Source organism: Salvia hispanica, chromosome 1 (genome assembly GCF_029641045.1).
Source record: "Salvia hispanica isolate PSC_SH4W2 chromosome 1, Shi_PSC_v1, whole genome shotgun sequence".
Taxonomy (NCBI): domain Eukaryota; kingdom Viridiplantae; phylum Streptophyta; class Magnoliopsida; order Lamiales; family Lamiaceae; genus Salvia; species Salvia hispanica.
The window spans coordinates 66,673,650-66,688,448 of NC_142692.1; the positions used below are offsets into that span (position 1 = coordinate 66,673,650).

Genomic DNA, 14,799 nt, shown 5'->3' on the forward strand with positions numbered 1-14,799 from the left:
GAGTAAATATTAAAAATAGTAATTTTTATATTGATCTAATCTAATATATATATGTACTATGTGAGTGGACTTGCCCTTATTTATTAGTTCTTCATGGAAGTGAGATATTTACTTAAAGTAAGAAAATTTTACGGATTTAAGTAGTAGGAGTAGTAAATATCACAGTTAATTTTCACCTAGCTAGCTTTCTTTATAAGATTTTTTTTTAACATCACGATGCATGATCATCAAATGTAAACGTTGTAAATAGTAGCATAACGCCGCCTTCTAATTTATTTATTTAATCACGACGCAGTGACATATTTAATTATAGATCTCATCAAGCATTATTGATAAAATTATATAGTACGAAATAAAATTGAGAATACAACCGAAGATTTAGCTTCTTGGAAAAGAATTGTCAATATTAATTTTGGTCGGAGCCCGTGACAAACCATTACATAGATCTAATTTAATTCAAAATCATTTTGTTCTATAATTCAATTGATTAGCTACTCTTTTTTTTTATCTTTTGCAATCACTAGATTAGCCAAAAATTCGATTATTCTCATTCTTAATTAATTTTTACAGCAAAGCGTCCGACAGCCGACCAGATTTAATTCACAGATTATTTAAATAGCTAAAATCAGACTAATTCTTCACAAATCATGTGCTCTTCACTACTACTGAGTTTGATTGCATTACTTAATTCTCTAATTATATCATATACGCATTTATATATGTCCTATCTAATCTGATTTATTCATTAATTATTAATTAATTCTCCAATAAACTTCTAAGAATAACTCGTTCAGATCCCCATGATTCGGATTGATCACCTGTCTTTGTCTCTTTTTTTACAGAGAAAAAGTTATTCCGATCTAGTTTATTAATATAATTCGACACAAAATGAAATATTAAGAAACTTTTAAAAATTCCTTTAGTTGAGAAGAAAATTAAGGATTGTGTTTCACTAAAGTTTTGATTTCAGTGAGAGCTTCAATTTAAATTTTGAATTTTTTTTGAGTTAAGTCGAGCTACCTCCAAATAAAGAATCAGCAGAAAACTTCCTAAAATAAAATAACACTAAATTAGATTGGCAGAAAAATAGGTGAGGGGCAGCAAATATTTTACTATATTCTTGATTGATGAAAAGCAGTATCCACTGACTAATTATTTCCAACTAAAAGTGTATGAATTCGAATTAAGAATGCATGTGGCTGACTCGTCTCTTTCATTGCCCACTTTCCATCACTTCATTTTGTAGTTTCTTCCAACTTTATATGAAGTGATGACAATCCAACTTAAATTGATGATTTATCATCCCGTCCCATAAAAATAGACACTTTTTATGATGATACGAGTTTAATGCACAATTTATAAAGTTTTATAAGAGATATAGAAATAAATTGAAATATTATAAATAGGGAATGAGACCCACGTCATCAGAAAGAGAAGTTATAAAAAATAAAAATGAACTATTTTTATGAGACCGAGAAAGTATAAGGAAAAGGATTAAGGTCGAAAATTTATGATGGAATCGGCTTGTTTTGCCCTAGTATTGACTGAGATCCGATGAGCCGACTCGATTAACTAATTTCACAAATTAATTTACATGATTGTCGATTGCATATTTCGATTATCATGTAGCCTTTTTTCTTAATGAATGTGGATCTAGTGGGAGTTAGATCGAGTATCATTTAATGGAATATAGTAGTGTAACAAACCATTGAAGTAGTGATTTGGTGAAACATGGGTGGAGGTAGTGTAGATGTGTTTTACTTAATTCGACAGCTCTTAAGGAAAACAATTCATTATTAGGTAGTTGTTGTGGTCCATGTGAAATTAGACAAGAAACAAACTTCTCAAAGATGGATTTTAAATGTCATGATTAATAACATTTATGTTGTAACTAGCCAGGATTTAATTTCGACGATCGATGCTATAAAGAGTGATTAAATTTCCGTTGGACTTTATAGTTGTACTGGTTGTTCACCTATACAACATATATATAAATGTAATTTAGGTATTTGATGAGGAGTGGAATCAATGTAAGTGGATTTTAGCCTCTTAAATTGTTGTATATATGCATACAATATTTACCATGTGTACCATTTCATAGCTCAATCTCACATTATAAAAAAAAAATGGTAAATGGCTAAAAAAATAATGAACTTTATTTAAGTTCTGGTCTATTTCGCAGCTTTAAAAAATGACTCATTATATCATACCTTTGATATTTTTCTCAATTGACCCATAATTTATAATTTGAGGGAAATTATGTATGCCTTTGGTGAAAAAATTATCATGCGAACAAAACATTTAGCTATTTAAAATGATGCCATTTAATAATGCGTAGCTTGATGAAATTTTTTCCTATGAAATAATTAAGAAAAATGTCAAAGTTATGATATAATTGATAACTTTTTAAAATTGTTGGATAATAGAATTTGATCAAACTTTTTTTGAACATTTATCCTATAAAAAATAAAAACTTCCCCACAGATCAATTGGAAAACCTATAAATACTCTTGATCCAAAATAGTAGTACTAGTATTGTTTGAGCGCAGATTAATTCCGTTTTCAGAATAGCTTTTAATATTCTAATCAAATGTAGTATTGCGACAAAATTATTTTATCCACGCCATAAATATAATGTGCTATTTTCCATAAATTTATTTGTATCTTCTTTTACCATAGATTTAGATACATATATAGATTGTGTCATTCAAGTTGTGATGGTTGAGATAGTTTAACTCCTTAAAGTCAGTTGTTCTTGAGAGTAATATACTACTCCTATTTATGATCTCTATTAAAGAGTCGTATCAGTCAGTAATTAAAATCAATTATGGTCATTAATTGGTTTGCCCTGTTGAGTAAAAATGCAATCTTGGTAATTAGGAGTATTAGGTTTGGGTTTATTAATGTTGGTAATATGTACTATATATTAATGCTGTTGGTCGTCAGATTTTCACATTTGTGTGTGAATCTTAAATTTCAAGTGATTAATATTTTCTTCTCAATATTTTATTTTTAATTGGTTACAATTTGTCTGTTTTCTATCACCATTTCAAATGATGCGGATACCCTCTCTTCCATCCCACCTCATGAAAATGATAAATAACTATAAATAATAGAGTACTTAATTTTTAATAATAAGAAATGAAATCATGCACATAAAGCATGACAATAAGTAGTAATATTTTTTCTTAAATGCAACCTTCACACTTTCATAAAAGCAAATGATGCTTTCTATAAAAATAAATAATTATCTTATAAATAAATGATCAATAGTACTTTTATACATGCAAGTGATATTTAAACAAATAAATTGATGACTACTAGTCCTATCTCTTAATTCTTACGATTTATCATGATTGGCATAAATTATGCCTTAAATACAACCATGAAACATATATTTATCATTTATTTTTAACGATAGACTTTTACAGAATTATATATAGCTGAAAGTGCAACGAGAAATGTGTCTTCAAACAAATTTCATGTATATTGGAGAAACATCTTAATCAGTAAATGATTGTAATTTTGTCTTTGGCCATTCTATTATTCCCATAAATCTTATCTCCCTCAGTTTCTTTCAAGATATCCAATTATTTTTTTTTCTAGATATCCACTTTTTATATTTAAAAATAAATCTCTCTATTCTTTTTATCATTAAAATATCAAACTATCTTTTCTTTTTTTAATTTTACCTAACAACTCTTTTTAAAATCACATGTCACTCGAGAATATGAACACATATTAAGTTAGACGGAAAGATTACAAACTTAATTATTAGAGTGGAGTTGGTTGTGAATTGTGATCCAAATAAAGTGTCTTAACTCTTAAGTTGGAATCCTTCAAATGCCAAGATAATATAACTTGAAATACATATTCAATAGCATATAAAATTGAAAATATCAACTTTATAATTCACACAACATAACTCGATTTGTACTTTTCTTCATTTATTTGAAGTTATCGAGATAATAAAAAAATATACTTTCAATTTTAAAATTAATAAAATCAATAATAATTTATAAATAATACTAATATAGGAGTATTTCAATTTTTTTTAAAAATTATTACTCCCTCCGTCCGTGAATAGGAGTCTCGTTTTTCGAGTTTAGTCTGTCCGCGAATAGGAGTTTCAGTTCACTTTTACCCTAAATAGTACTCCCTCCGTCCCAATAAATATGAAATGTTTGCTTTTCGGCATAAGATTTTATGTAATGTTGTTTTGTGAGTTCAAGAAGAGAGAGAAAAGTAGAGATAAAGTTATTTCTATTTTAAGAAACATTTCATTTTTAATGGGACAATCCAAAAAGAAAAACGTTTCATTTCTAATGGGACAGAGGGAATATAATATACTAATATGGTCTCACCTTCTAATAACTCACTTCACTCACATTTAATTTAAAACTAAAACTATATACCAGTGAAATCTTTATTCCACTATAATTATTTTCTATCCAATATTTTTAACATTTCTTAAAATATGTGTCATTAAGAAATGAGACTTCCAATAACAGAGGGAAGGAGTAACTATTTTCATCTAACAAAGTCATTTTAAAGGGGTCTTTTCCTCTTGTAGTGCTGATTAAGTGCATTAAAATTTTCCTCTCCATATAATTACCTCGAAGAACGTATGCCGTCATGGCGTGTAAGAATGTTTAATAAGTTACGAAATTCGAGCCAAAAAAAACTTGAGAAAATGAAAGGAAAGGAAAACCGTTAGCGCATAGCCAGTGCCAGCAAGGCCGTAACATGTGATGTGAAGTCTGGAAAAAGACATTCTTAAAGAAGTTATAATGAAAAATAACAGATAAAAAGCCAATTAAAGGCCACCAGTTTATGTTGCTACTTACTTCCAAGCAATGTATTGAAACATCATACAATGAAATGATTCAAACAGAGAAGAAGATCCAAATCTATCCACCTGGACAACCATTCACATCACTACCAAAACATAGCATATAAAAATATGAACAATTCCTCCGTTTCATTTCAAGTGATACTGTTAGGATGAAACTACCGATTGAAGACTATCTCAAACAAGAAAAATAAAGCACTCTTCAGCAATTACGTGGTTCGGCAAAGGCTGCCTACATCCACGGAGAAGTCACTCGAAGTTTATTGAATCAACACTCTCAAGAAGATGGCTCACACTTACAAATTGAATGCTCTAAACGAATCACAAGCTAGAGCTCACAAACCCCCAATCTGCTGTGTGTGTGTGTGTTTTTCACTCTGCTATACAAACTGAGAATACCGAGCTAAAAATAGAAGACTTCAACTTGAGATAACCACAACCAATTTCAAAACAGAAAATCAGTTATAACTACCACTTCACCAACGGCTAGTTTTGGCTGATGAATGAGTCTCAATATCTGTTCCCTCCCCGAGCCTTCACCGACTCTGGTCACAGCTTCAGCTCGCTCTCTATACTTCATATTTGCAAAGGGCATAATCCCACAAATCTCCACCTTGACCTTGCAAAGAAGGAGAATCAATATCTAACTTCCTTCTCAACCTTGGTACTTGACTCTAACACTCCACAATCTCCACCAACTCCAAGCAATGTTTAAACTTAGAGACCGGCAGAGCCTTTGTTAACATATCAGATGCATTTTCCTCTGTTGGGACCTTCACAACATCTATTCTCCCATTCTGAATTTCATCCCGAATGAAATGCCTTCTAACATCAATGTGTTTACTCCTTTCATGGAACATTTGATGCTTTGCTAAGCATATGGCTGAATTACTATCACATTTGATCTTCACTCTAGTTTGCTCAATCCCAAAATCATCAAGTATCCCCTGCAACCATTTCCCTTCCTTTACAGCCTCAGTCAGTGAGATATACTCAGCCTCGGTTGTGGATAAAGCAACAACTGGTTGTAAATTTGACTTCCAACTCACAGCTGTGCCAAAAAGTGTAAAGATGTAGCCACTCTGAGATTTCCTATTATCCAGATTGGCTGCATAGTCTGAATCACAAAAACCTTCCAGAATATCATCATCTTTAGACCATGCTCCACCTCCAAAATGCAAACCAACATTCATTGAACCCTTTAGGTACTTTAAAATCCATTTCAAAGCAGTCCAATGTTCCCTGCCCGGATCTGACATGTATCTACTAGCCACACTGATTGCATGGGCCACATCTGGCCTGGTGCAAATCATCAAGTACATGACACTCCCAACAATATTTGCATATGGGATTCGGCTCATCTCTCTCTTATCCTCTTCTGTCTTAGGCATTTGTTCCCTGCTCAGCTTGAAATGGTTGGCCAAAGGAATGGACACTGATCTTGCATCTGTCATCTGATATCTGCTGATCACTTTACTAACATAATCTGCCTGGACCAGCCTTAGAACCCTCCTTTTTCTATCTCTGAAAATATCCATTCCTAGGATTCTCTTAGCCTCCCCCAGATCTTTCATGTCAAACTTCAGTCTTAGATCATCTTTAATAAGCTGAATCTCCTTCTTGTGAGAGCCTGCCAACAGTATGTCATCCACATACAACAGCAGGTAAGCAATAATCTCCTTTCCTCTTTTCTTCACATACACACAGCTATCAAAGCTAGATCTTTCAAACTTCATAGCCATCATGTGCTCATGAAATTTCAAGTTCCATTGTCTACTACTCTGTTTGAGCCCATATAGGCTCTTCTTTAGCAAACACACTTTCTGCTCCTCTCCAGCTTTCTCAAAACCCTTAGGCTGCACCATGTAGATTGTTTCTTCTAAATCCCCATGTAGAAAGGCCGTTTTCACATCGAGTTGGTGCAATTCCCAGTCAAAATGAGCAGCAAGTGCGAGCAAAATTCTTATGGAAGTGTGCTTCACCACTGGTGAGAAAACCTCTGTATAATCAACTCCCTCCACCTGTGTGAACCCCCTTGCTACCAACCTTGCCTTAAAGCGTATTGTTTCAACTTCTCCCACCTCCACCTTCTTCTTGAAAATCCATTTGCAACTGATCAGCTTTTGAGTTCCAGGATCTCTGACCAAAATCCATGTGCCATTCTTTAGTAAGGAATCTATCTCTTCCCTCATTGCCTTTATCCATTTCTGACTTTCCCTGCACCTTATAGCTTCCTCATAGGTTGAAGGCTCTGCATACAATAACACTTCAGCCACGCATAGAGCAAAAAAACTCATATCATAATCAGAGAACCAACTGGGTGGTCTGGTGCTTCTTCTTGGTCTCTGATTCAGATTTGTTGGTTGTTGAACATCCTCACTTTGAGTTGTATCTGGCTGTTCTATCTGCTCTCCACCTTCTTCCATATCCTCTATGGCTTCAGGTTCTTCCTTAGAATCAAACCCACCAGATCCCTCTCCCAACTCAAAATTCTGTTGGTCTGCAGGTACCAGCTGTTTCTTAAATGGCATCTCATCCTCGTTAAAACTGACATCTCTACTTATAACAATTTTCTGATCGCCCCTCTCTAGACTCCAAAGCCTGTAAGCTTTTACACCATCTTGGTATCCAAGCATAACACACTTCTTGGCTCTTGGCTCTAGCTTGTTCTGCTTTATGTGTGCATATGCTGCACATCCAAAATTCCTCAGAACAGAGTAGTCACTCATGCTCCCATACCATCTTGCATCTGGAGTTTCATCTGATATAGCAGATGAGGGACACTTGTTTATCAATAGTGCAGCAGTAGATAAAGCCTCGGCCCAAAAACTCTTGGGCAGGCCAGAAGAAAATAGCATGCATCGCACCCTTTCAAGTAGAGTTCGGTTCATCCTCTCTGCAACCCCGTTTTGTTGAGGATTCCTGGGGGCTGTCCTGTGCCTTTTAATACCTTTGCACTTACAAAACCCCTCAAATTCAGCAGATAAGAATTCCATCCCATTGTCAGTCCTTAAACATTTCAAAACAGACCCTCTTTCATTTTCATACCTAGCATGCCACTCTTGAAACTTCATAAAAGCTTGGGACTTATCCTTCAATATGTAAACCCACACTTTTCTAGAATAATCATCTATGATAGAGATGAAATATTTACCTCCACTCATGGATTCTACTTGAGAAGTCCCCCAGAGGTCACTGTGGGCATACATGAACGGCCTAGTGGAGGTGTGCTTTCCAGATGAGAAAGATAATTTCCTTGCCTTTCCTAGAATGCATGGTTCACATTTCTTCAAACCTTCTGAACCATTTATCTTGATGGCACCCTGCTTGGCCAGCAGCCTGATCCCTTTCTCACCAACATGCCCCAATCTGGTATGCCAGCAACCTATGCTTTGAGAGTAGGTAATGTGAGCTGATCCAACAACTGTCTCAGCCTGCAAATAATATAGGCTGTTTCTCCTCTTGGCTTCCATGATGACTCTTGAATCCTTTGTTACTTTTAGTATTCCAGATTCAGAGCTGAACTTATACCCTTTTGACTCCAACAGACCTAGAGATATAAGGTTTCTCTTAATTTGTGGAATGTATCTTACTTCAGTCAAGACCTTGATACTGCCATCCATCACCTTGAGCTTTATGCTACCAACCCCTTTGACTTCACAGGTCTGGTCATTGCCCAATATCACAGATCCTTGGCTAATTTCAAGGTTTTGAAACCAAGATTTGTGTGAACAAATATGGAAAGTACATCCTGAATCCATGATCCAAGACTCCTCAATGGTATTTACACCTTGCACATTCAAGGCCTCAGGATTCTCAACTTCTTGAGTCACATCTGCAGTTTCTGCATCACTAGACTTCTCTTGTTCTTGCTTCCTCTTCCAAGCAAAACATGCCTTCTTGAGATGTCCCGGTTTCTTGCAGTAATGGCAGCTTCTTGTTTCCTTTCCACCCTCATTCTTGTCCTTCTCTTGTTTCTTTTGAAATTTCTTTTTCTTTCCTTTCTTCTCACTGTGCTTCATGTAGAGACTCTCTGCCAAAGGATCGCTAGATTTAGTTGTGGTCCTCTGGGAATCCTTGAGTTTCAAGGCTGAGTGAACTTCCTCATAGGTGATCTTTGACCCTCTGCCAAGAAGCATGGCATCCTTAAAATGCTCATAACTTTTGGGGAGAGCATTCAGCAACATCAGGGCCTTGTCTTCATCCTTGATCTCCTCATCTATGCTCTCAAGATCATCTATGCACTTGCTAAACTCCTCAAGCTGTTCAGCTACACTCTTCCCATCAGTGATCTTGAATGTCAGCAGCTTCTGCTTCAGATGCAGACGATTAGCCAGGGACTTAGTCATGTATAATGACTCCAACTTCGACCATACACCAGCCGCAGTCTCCTCTTTGGAGACCTCCCTCAGAACCCTATCCGTGAGATTAAGAATTAAGGTGCTGTATGCTCTGTATTGCATACCCTGCAGCTTTGCTTTCTCCTTCTCATCTGGCTCAGGCTTCTCTTCTTCCTTGCTACCTTGATTCAAGATCTCCCACAAGCCTTGCTGCATCAAGATCGCCTTCATCTTGAGTCTCCACAACCCGAAATCATTGTGACCGGTGAATTTCTCTACTTCGAACTTCGTTGCAGACATTCTTCAAACAGTTGGCGTGCTTCAACCAGAGAGACAGGTTTCTAGACCAAGAACTTGAAATCAAAACGCCCAAGAAAACCAAGATCAAGCACCTTCCCACAGACGGCGCCACTTGTTAGGATGAAACTACCGATTGAAGACTATCTCAAACAAGAAAAATAAAGCACTCTTCAGCAATTACGTGGTTCGGCAAAGGCTGCCTACATCCACGGAGAAGTCACTCGAAGTTTATTGAATCAACACTCTCAAGAAGATGGCTCACACTTACAAATTGAATGCTCTAAACTAATCACAAGCTAGAGCTCACAAACCCCCAATCTGCTGTGTGTGTGTGTGTTTTTCACTCTGCTATACAAACTGAGAATACCGAGCTAAAAATAGAAGACTTCAACTTGAGATAACCACAACCAATTTCAAAACAGAAAATCAGTTATAACTACCACTTCACCAACGGCTAGTTTTGGCTGATGAATGAGTCTCAATATCTGTTCCCTCCCCGAGCCTTCACCGACTCTGGTCACAGCTTCAGCTCGCTCTCTATACTTCATATTTGCAAAGGGCATAATCCCACAGATACATTTTCTGTTCAGTACAAAACCTTATTGAACACTATTTTATAATTAAGTGAAGAAAAATATAATAAAAAGATAGTAATAAAATAGATATGCTCTAGTACATTGATAGAAAAATAAATATTCACTCTGTCACTAAAAAATGGTCTCTTTTTGTTATTTTTGTTATTTTCGTCAGTTCTATAAAATTAATCTCTACTAGATATTTTAGAAATTTTTTCACAACACAACTTCAATTATTTTTTTTTCTTTCCCTCGGGTTGTATCAATTTCACATTAAAACTTATGTCGTTTTTAAAGTCTCTATTTTTAAGAGAATGAAGAAATAGTTACTCCCTTCGTCCTAGATAATTCGACCCAGTATTCCATTTTGGGCCATCCCACATAATTTGTCCCACTTCAGTTTTACCATTTTTAGTAGTGGACCCCATATTCCACTAACTCATTTCTACTCACATTTTATTATAAAACTAATACTTTAAAAGTAGGACCTACATCTCACCAACTTTTTCAACTAACTTTCCATTAGATTTCTTAAAACCCGTGCTGGGTCAAAGTATCCCAAATTATCTGGGACGGAGGGAGTAATAAATAAAATATAAAAAGAAAAACTCAGTGTCTCCATCACCATCTATCCTCACTTAATTTCCATTAAGGCAATTACAATAACAATAGAAAATTGATAGTGGTGTAGGATCCAGATCTCTGCTTTACATCTATAATACAAAAAACATGGCCTTCTTCACTTCAGCTCTCCACACTCCCAAACCAAACTCTCCTCAACTCCTCCTCCTCCTCCCTTGCAGCAATGCCTGCATTTCTCAAAAACTCAATCCTTCCTCTTCTTCTCCTCCTCCCTCTCCTCTTCCCGGGATGCGCTTCCATCGACGAGCAGGGCTCTGCCCTGCTCGCGTGGAAGAGCGCCTTAGCCAACGGCTCAACATCCCCCCTCGCCTCATGGAGCCCCCTCAACCCGAGCCCGTGCAACTGGCTCGGGATATCCTGCGACGCCAACGGCGACGTCGTCAGGATAAGTCTGAAGGCAGTGGACCTGCGGGGCCCACTGCCCTCGACTCTCCAGCCCCTCAGGGCCTTGCACACGCTCATCCTCTCCTCCACCAACCTCACCGGCCCCATCCCGAAGCAGTTCGGCGACTACCGCGAGCTTGTCCTCCTCGACCTCAGCGACAACGCCGTCTCCGGCGAGATTCCGCCGGAGATATGCCGGCTCGGAAGGCTCCAGCACTTGATCCTCAACACGAACCTCATCACCGGCCCCATCCCCTCCGACATTGGGAATCTCACGAGCTTGAAGCAGCTCATCCTCTTCGACAACCAGCTCAGCGGCGGAATTCCGGCGAGCATCGGAGAGCTGAGCAAACTCGAAGCGTTCAGAAGCGGAGGCAATCAGAATCTCAAGGGCGAATTGCCTCTCGAGATCGGAAACTGCAGCAGTCTCACCGTGCTCGGCCTCGCCGAGACCAGCATCTTCGGCAGCCTGCCGCCGTCGATCGGAAAGCTGAAAAATCTCCAAACCATCGCGATTTACACATCCATGCTCTCCGGCCCCATACCGGAGGAGATCGGAAACTGCAGCGAGCTCCAGAATCTCTATCTATATCAGAATTCGATCACATCTTCGATCCCCCGCAGCTTAGGCCAGCTGAAAAAGCTCGAATCGATACTCCTATGGCAGAACAGCATCGTCGGAACTATTCCATCCGAGCTCGGGAACTGCAGAGACCTCAAAGTGATCGATTTATCAGAGAATTTACTAACCGGAATCATTCCAGCGAGCTTCGGAAGCTTCTCGAAGCTCGAAGAGCTCCAGCTCAGCGTAAATCAGCTAACCGGAATCATACCTCCGGAGCTGACCAATTGCGCTGAGCTAACTCATTTGGAGGTCGACAACAACTACCTCTCCGGAGAGATTCCATCCGATATCGGAAAGATAAGGCGCTTGCAACTATTCTTCGCGTGGAAAAACAATCTCACCGGAACAATACCGGAGTCTCTTTCCGACTGCGGAGAGCTTCAAGCGCTGGACGTATCGTACAACCAGCTGTACGGTGCGGTCCCGAAGCAGATATTCGCACTGCAGAATCTGACAAAGCTGCTCCTGCTGTCGAATAGCCTGACCGGGTTCATTCCACCGGATATAGGGAATTGCAGCAGCTTGTACAGATTCAGGATCAGCAGCAACAAAGTGGGAGGCTCTGTTCCTTCCGAAATTGGAAAGCTGAGAAATCTCAACTTTCTTGATATGGGAAGCAATCATCTCGTGGGTGGGATTCCTCCCTCGATTTCGATGTGTGAGAGCCTCCAGTTTCTTGATCTCCATTCAAATGCCTTGAGTGGGCCTCTCCCTCAATCCCTGCCTACTTCTCTACAGTTTCTGGATATTTCAGACAACAGACTCGTGGGCCCACTCATCCCTACCATCGGTGGCCTTACTCAGTTGACTAAACTGAATGTCGGGAGGAATCTTCTCTCTGGGAAGATTCCGCCGGAGATTCTCTCCTGCAATCGGCTGCAGCTGCTCGACCTCGGAAACAATGGCTTCTCTGGCGAAATCCCAAAGGAATTAGGCCTTCTCTCATCTCTCGAGATCTCTCTAAATCTCAGCTCTAATCAGTTTAGCGGTGAGATTCCTTCTGAGTTTTCGAATCTTGATAAGCTCGGGATTCTTGATCTCTCTCACAACAAGCTGTCGGGGAAGCTGGACAATCTCAAGAGCCTCCAGAATCTTGTCTCGCTCAACGTGTCTTACAACGGCTTCTCCGGCGATCTCCCCGACACGCCGTTCTTCCGGAAGCTCCCGCTGAGCGACGTCGCGGGGAACGAGGACCTGTACGTCTCGGGCGGGGTGGTGACGCCGGCGGACGGGCTGGGGCGGTCCGGGAGGCATGCCGGGGCCAGCATGAAGATGGCCATGGCGATACTGGTCAGCACGAGCGTGGTGCTCGTGCTGCTTGCCGTCTACGTGCTGGTCAGGACTCACCTGGCCAGCGCGGGAGGCGCGGAGGGGGATTCGTGGGAGGTGACGTTTTATCAGAAGATGGAGTTCTCGATCGACGACATAGTGAGGAACCTCACGTCGTCGAATGTGATCGGGACGGGGAGCTCGGGGGTGGTGTATAAGGTGGCGGTGGAGCCGGGTGGGGAGAGTCTTGCGGTGAAGAAGATGTGGTCGTCGGAAGAGACTGGGGCGTTCACGTCTGAGATTCGGACGTTGGGTTCGATTAGGCATAAGAACATTGTGAGATTACTAGGTTGGGGGTCGAACCAGAATTTGAAACTGTTGTTCTATGATTACCTTCCGAATGGGAGTTTGAGTTCGCTTCTTCATGGAGCCGGGAAGGGAGGCGCCGGGTGGGAGGCTAGGTACGATGTCGTGTTGGGTGTCGCCCACGCTCTCGCGTACTTGCATCACGACTGCGTGCCTCCTATAATGCACGGGGATGTCAAGGCTATGAATGTGTTGTTAGGCCATCACATGGAGCCATATCTTGCTGACTTTGGCTTGGCTAGCCTTGTCAGCGCCGAGCCCGATGATCCGGACTCCAAACAGAGCCAGAGGCCTCATTTGGCTGGCTCCTATGGCTACATGGCTCCAGGTGATATGTGATTTCAGTTTATGTTATGTGAGAATGTAAATTAAGTGTTTGTTTTGTGTCAAATTGTTAACAGATTTGTCTCTTTTTTGACAGAGCTTGCATCAATGCAGAGGATCACAGAGAAGAGCGATGTGTACAGCTTTGGCGTGGTCCTACTGGAGGTGCTGACGGGGAGGCACCCGCTGGACCCTACGTTGCCCGGGGGAGCACATCTTGTTCAGTGGGTCCGCGACCAGCTGCAGAGCAGGCGCGACCCGCTCGATGTGCTCGACCCGAAGCTGAGGGGGAGGGCCGACCCTCAGATGCACGAGATGCTGCAGACGCTGGCTGTGGCTTTCCTGTGCCTCAGCACACGGCCCGATGATCGCCCCATGATGAAAGACGTGGTGGCGATGCTGAAAGAGATTCGGAATCTGGAGCCCGTGAGGTCGGACACGGACGCGCTGAAGGCGAACGTATCGGTCTCGGCGAGTCATAAACCACCAGCAGCCCCTCTCAAGAAAGTGATCCCTCAAGGCTCATCAAGCTGCTCTTTTGCATTCTCTGAAGATTCAGCTTGATGTTTGTTTGTGCATAATTATTTAGGACAATGCAGTAGAGCAACATAGATAAGATAATGATAGTAGTAGTAATTAGTAGTGTTGATAGCATATTAATTTCTTGTTAATAACAGTATTCTAATTTCTGAGTAATAAACATAAATGGACAAGAAATCTAGTTTCTGTCACATCAGAATTGGATGCTCCTGCCAACATAGGACATATGCAGATGCAGATTTCATGGATATGTATAAAAGCCAGAGAAATGATTTCAATGTTGCACTAAATATTTACTACTGTAATGAAATTAAGATGATTAGTACTACACATTTCCTTCATTTCCTTCATTTCCTTGCTGCATATGGTTGGCATCAAAGATATCCAAAACATAACATTATGAGCATTAAAAGAGAGTTGGAATAGTAGTAGCATCTGGGAAGTAACTTAATTGGCACATGTAATGGCAGAAATGGCAGATAACCATCATGATATAAGTGGGTGAAGAGGAGGGGTCCATCAACTTGCTCAACCCGAAACATCAAAACATCGGTACTCTATTCGTGCATCCAAAATATCAAA

General features: G+C 39.8%; 1 protein-coding gene across 1 annotated transcript; it reads left to right on the top strand.

Moving 5' to 3' along the window:
* Nucleotides 1-10,759: 10,759 nt before the first annotated feature.
* Nucleotides 10,760-14,495, top strand: LOC125185156 (uncharacterized). The gene is made up of 2 exons (XM_048081647.2): nucleotides 10,760-13,681; nucleotides 13,775-14,495. Exons 1-2 carry the CDS (start codon nucleotides 10,873-10,875, stop codon nucleotides 14,239-14,241), a joined length of 3,276 nt encoding a protein of 1,091 aa, XP_047937604.2. The 5' UTR covers nucleotides 10,760-10,872; the 3' UTR covers nucleotides 14,242-14,495.
* The last annotated feature ends 304 nt before the right edge of the window (nucleotides 14,496-14,799 follow it).

Bases quoted from the DNA above. Each gene is read 5' to 3' on its own strand.
- LOC125185156 (XM_048081647.2), top strand. From the start codon at position 10,873: ATGCCTGCATTTCTCAAAAACTCAATCCTTCCTCTTCTTCTCCTCCTC. The intron at 13,682-13,774 runs GTGATATGTGAT...CTTTTTTGACAG, and splicing joins CTATGGCTACATGGCTCCAG to AGCTTGCATCAATGCAGAGG.